The 5813-nt window shown below is 35.7% G+C and overlaps 1 protein-coding gene across 1 annotated transcript in view; it reads right to left on the bottom strand.

Annotated features, from left to right (window-relative positions):
- rd3 (retinal degeneration 3) overlaps nt 1–1776 on the bottom strand; it is a 7902-nt gene extending 6126 nt beyond the window's left edge. The window contains exon 1 of the mRNA XM_015387975.1: nt 1466–1776. Within this exon, the coding sequence (XP_015243461.1) occupies nt 1466–1755 (290 nt within the window). The 5' untranslated portion in view covers nt 1756–1776. The remainder of the gene's footprint in view (nt 1–1465) is intronic.
- Between the last annotated feature and the right edge of the window lie 4037 nt (nt 1777–5813).

Below are 5813 nucleotides of genomic sequence, written 5' to 3' on the forward strand. Positions count from 1 at the left end.
ATATATATATACATACATACATACATACATACATACATACATACATACATACATACATACATACATACATACATACATACATACATACAGTAAACAAACAGCGATGATAATACTAACAACATGCTGCAGCAGTTGTTTTGGATTATAACTGATGTCTGTTCTAACAGCACATTGTAGACTGCAGCAGCTTTCCAGGAACAGGTGGTGAAGTGAGCTCAGAACTGCTGCTGATTAACACTTGGAGACGTGCTTGATGATGCAGAAGAGAGCCAGAAACATCCGTTTGCTTAATTAATCTGTGCTGATAAAGTTTAAAGGTACTTATATTATTTCTGTTTATGCAAAAAAATGCAAGCAGTGGTTGCAGATCGATGGGAAATATGTTCCTAATTCAGAATGTTTTTTATTGCAGGTCTGGTCTTTTGACGTTTTTGCCAACCAAACAGTGATGTCTTGTAACATTGGTAGATACACCAAGAAACGTATTAACACAGATTAATAATTACATTTTATTTCAATGGAACTTTACATGGTTTAAATTATGTTACACAAACATATTTAACACGTATTGTTGAATGTAGATTCCTGGAGAAAGCCATGAATTGAACTACTGTTAGCTATAATAAGTGCCTGTTCTTGTTTTGTCTTTCAGTGAACAGCAACCCTGTTTTTAGCTCCTTTTATCTAATTTTCCTGTAGGGTGCACCCCTTTTTCCAGGAGTTCTGTTTCCTTAAACCTTTGTTTGTGTTGCTGTGTCCCTTTCCTTCAGCTGTGCATGTTTCCCGGAGAAATCCCTCAATGGATCTGGTATTGATTTTATGTTAAGCTGTGTCTCTTTCCTGAGAGAATCAGTTTATATAACTATTGCTTGATTTACTGTGTGCTCTCTTTATATGTCCGTGTTTCTAGAAGATATTGAGAGCTGAGTTCTAAAGTGGAAATAGCGACTTGCACCACTAACTCTTAGATTTTCTTTCCCATAAAACTTGCCGTTGGGCTATTGATGCTGTGTTTATTTCCATGTGGAGCAAATTTCTATATATTTTTACCTTTATTTGCATTAAAAATAGGTTCTACAAAGAATTGATTCTTGGGGCTGAGTACAACTTTACTCCACACAAAGATACAAATGTGCAAAACAATCATAATGTCCCATGTATATTTTGGATAAATATTTCTCAAATTTCATTCTACTATAAAACAAAGCTTCCTTATCTTTTCTTTTAATTTGTAAATTAGGTTTAATGTCGAAAGAAGCGGAAGCAAATAGGAAAACCCTCCTGATGTTATGCCATCTTTAGTCTGTTTTCCATTGCTCGGATGTTTTTATTACATTTAAAACCTAAAAAAAAATCAAAAAGTTCTAGTCGATCATCTGAACTTACTTCTTGGATTGTTGATTTATTTTACAGACACAAAAAACACGCAGATAAATGCTCATTGTGATGTCTGTGTCTCCCTTACTTGAGGATGACCAGGCCACAGCAGGAGGGGGGCACCTTGGAGCAAAGGTCCTCCAGGGCCAGTCTTTCTCCGGTGCTGATGTTGAAGGAGGAGCGAGGCGTGCTGGCCAGCCAGCTGTAATCCACCCCGGTCTTCAGGCGCCGGTACTGGTTCTCCCTCTCTCTCTGCATCCTCTCTGCTTCCTTTAGCTGCCAGCTGAACTCCAGCATCAAAGTGTCGGTGACCACGTCAGCTGGGTCCCTGCGGGGGCTCCTCTGGTAGGGCTCGTTCCAGCTGAACCAGGACGCCATGGCCCTGTCCTCCGTCACTTTCTCCTGAAGGAAAAGAATGATGGGAATTTGACCAAAACATGAATTGGAAAGGAATAATTCTTTTTGTATTTTTTTGGTATTAATGGATCTCATATTTTTTATATTTTTGCCTTGTTTACCAGTTTCTTTTGTGTAGAGAAGATCAACAAAACATATTTGTGGTTTCAAAAGATTTTTATAGTGGAACTTAAGCGGTAATTGAGAGCTCGGCAGGATTTCGGTGTTTACACTGGTGGGGAGAGGAGACGTCTATATCCTGGGCTGTTGTGCTCTATGTTTCTCATCACTTTAATGTTTTTGTATAAACCCTGGGTGAGAGTTTCTACTTAATTTCATCAATATCAAGAGAAAATGAATTGCTGTCCTCATCTATAAGTTCTACAGTTTCTTCTGGGATGATGAGAAACAGCTTGTTTTTCATCAACTGTGAGCTTTTACAAGAAGCAGTAGGAGTCTTTTACGCTCAGTTTTGTCCCTTGTTGATGAACTTTTGTTTTGACAAAGTTGTCTTTATTGCTCTATCCAAAAATCTGTACCACTCTATGAGTGCAGACACCTACCTGCTGCAAACCCTCAGATTATTCTGCACCATTGGAAACACAATCCTGTGACACACAATCCTGGTGGGGTTTTTTTACCTTTTTAATGGTGTGTATGAAGGTTTCTTTTTGCATGAAAAATAAAAGACAGTTTTTCTAATTTTTTATTTTTATTTTTTTTCCTAATTTTTACAATAACAAAGAAAGAATATATCATATCATATCACATATGAAAGCCCTCTTTCATTCTCCGTTTTGCTCCAAATGTCATGATTATGCACTTTTTGGTTCTGCTTAAGTTTTCTTTTTGAGTTTTCAGTTATATCAGTTATATGTAATTGATTTGTGTCTTTCTATATTTTCTAGTTTATTGGTTTCATTTTCATTTTGAGTCATTCTAGTTGTTTTTGGTTATATTATTTGAGTTGTTGTGTATTTCTTGTTTACCCTCTTGTGTCAGTCCCCTTCTCCCAGTTCACTTCTTGATTCTTCTCCCAATCTGCTGAATAGCCAGGTCTTTGTTCAGTCTCCCATTTAATCATCACATTGATGTGGCTCATGCTACATACTCCGGTATGCACCTAAAAGTCAAGGTTGCAGTCTGCCATTAAACTAATACTAATAATAAAAAATAAGAAAAAGTCTCCCATTTCTACACCTCCTGTTCAGTTACTGTTGCTAGTTCCTTGTAGTTTCTCTGCTCCTCATGTGTGTTTTCCCTGATGCTTCCTAGATTTTGGTTTTCTGTATTAGTTATTCTGGGAATTTTGCCTCAGGTGCCACCTTTTTTATTTATTAAAAACTAAAAGATACCACTTCAGCTTCAGTCTCTGTATTTGCGACCTCCACAACCTCCACTCAATCTGGCACCAACTGATCCAGAGTTATTGTTGCAAAACTTTTTGTGCATTGTACTTTTTGAGTATTGTTATTGGTGTGACTTTTTCGTAGTTGTAAAAGTTAGAAAAAAAATCTATAATTGCAAAAACCTCGACTTCAAATTCACAATTATAATATACAAATTCTTATGATCCAAAGCTACCTTAAAAGGTCTATAGGCCAAGATCTATGCTTAGGCTGCAAGAACTCCAACACAGGGGTGCTTGAATGAAATAGCATCCTTTGGTTCATACAGCTGTGATTCTGGAGCTGTTGCTGTTTGTTCTTAACATAATTATTGGGAGAGTGTTGGGCTAGTGGTTAGAGCAGTGCTCTTGTGCTCAGTTCAATCTCAACAGCTGGCATTCTGGGACCCTGAGCAAGACGCTTAACCACACACTGCTCCCAGGGTGTCGCACTGTGGCATTATTATTATCAATTTCTGTGCAGTCTTGTTATTTCGTGGTGTCTGAACAAGATAAACACATTAAAACCTTTGAATTCTGCACTTGAACTCTTGCAAGAACGAAATGTTCTGTCCTAAAATAAATTCTGGTTGAGGCAAAAAAAAAATCTCTGTTCTGTTGAAGTATTAATAGTTCTTTATTAATGCTCATGAACAGAAAGGTCTGAATAAAGACATGAGGTTCTTAATAATTTCAGAAGCAATATCCTGAGCAGCAATCAGTCTTGGTAAAGATTATAAGAATTTGTGGTGAGACAAAATGATAAAATAAGTTATATTATAAATTCAGGCTGACACACTGAAATAATGCTTTAAGTTGAACTCTGTCAGGGCTTCACCCTTTTGTATGAGATGACTTTACTGAAAATATGTCAAATGTTATCTAGAGAAACACCATTAAGAAAATCTTTTGCTACAAACCAAGGAAATGGGACTTTTTGCAGGTTAATATTATGTAAAACTAAACCTCAGCTCAACTGAAACAAATACATTAAAAAAGACATATCACTGGAAAAGTGTCTGTCACAAATATTGAATAAAACCTTTTATACAACCCATTGCCCTAACACATATAGAATTGTAAAACACTTTTATTGCAGTTTATTATTTATTTCTGCAATTATAATAAATCATTTTTATGTATTTTAATAATGACACTGACCAGTTAAGCATCATCCTTTTCATCTTCCAGCTACTTGTTCTTTAGCAGGTGTAGTAGCTACTCTCAGCTACCATGGGGACTCTTTGTCAGTGCAGAAAATAAATAAATAAATAAAGTCTGGAGCGCAGGCAGCTGATTGATGTTTAATGACTGTGATCAAAAGACTTAATCAGGTCCTACAATCACTGTGCTGCTTGATGATAAGAGCTGCAGCCTCTTATTGTTCGACAGAGGAAAAAAGAGCTTGAAGGGTTTAAGTAATTGGCCCTACTTTTCCAGCAACAAAACTGAATGAAATGCAATCAGACCCAGACTGCAGAATATAAAGTCTGTCTAGTTTTTTGTGAATAATCAATGTTTTGTTCATTTTATTTTTTTCATTCTCCTCTAAAGATGCTTGTTAATAACTTTTTTCTTTATGCATTTTAAGTCAGTGTCTAAAAAACATTTTATGAGTGACATTATGATTCTAAAGATTTGAATGCAATCTAAAAAACAACATAACAAACTCCTAGAGGTGTTTATTTGAAGCCCCTGCAGTAGGTGCATTTATTGGTTTACGTCTCTCTAAAGCCTGTCCTGTCTTTTTATCTTTAGTTAATCTGTCAACATATAGTCAAGCTGTCCTCGAAACCACAGCTGCTCTTTACACTTCACTCTGCTTGACTTTTTTTAGGTTTGCAGGTCAGATTATCCTCAACATGCTCAATAAGAAGGTTTTCCGACAGACAAAGTGAGATTAGAGCCGCGGCCGGCGGTTTACTAGGTGACTGACCCGTCAACATGGCACCAGATCATTAGATATCATGTGGTCCTTTCCACTGTCCTGCTTCCTTTCTGTTGTTTATATAAGATGTTCAATCTCTTAAAGAAACTAAATCATCTTTTTTCATTATTATTTTTTTGTGTTTGACGGATTCTAATTCTAAATAATACAACTTCTCTCTCATAGTCACTCTTATAAAAACAAACAGAAATTCTTATTAAACAATGCAACAGTTTATAACAACTTGCAAGTTTAATTCAAAGAATTCAACAAGTAAATTAATAAATCCATGATAATATACATTAATACATTAAAAGTCTTCCAGTTTTGCACCAACAAAGAAGCCAAAGAAAATTTCTTTCTGCTACTTTTTTATATTTTTTGTTAGTAAATTATTCTTTTTAAGGTTATATAAAATGTTTGTTCTGATCTGGTGATAGGGGATTTTTTATTTAAAGAGTTCTGTTTTCTAACTCACTTTACATTCAAATTTAAAAAGGCAAACAACAACAAAAAAAACACTTTCTTGCTATATAAAATCAACCTTTTGTTTGTAACTCGTAATTTTTAAGAAGAATGTCATATTTTTTTTGTTTACCTGCGGTTCTCGTTCTCAGGTTTGGTGTCGGGCTCCAGTGGGAACTTAATTACAGAAGAAAAAAGTGTAATATTCCTCAGAGAGGCAGCTGGAGAGTCTAAATGAAAAGCAGAGACAGAAGAGAGATG

This window comes from Cyprinodon variegatus, unplaced genomic scaffold, assembly GCF_000732505.1.
Source record: "Cyprinodon variegatus isolate N-32 unplaced genomic scaffold, C_variegatus-1.0 Scaffold410, whole genome shotgun sequence".
In the NCBI taxonomy this organism is placed as follows: Eukaryota; Metazoa; Chordata; class Actinopteri; order Cyprinodontiformes; family Cyprinodontidae; genus Cyprinodon; species Cyprinodon variegatus.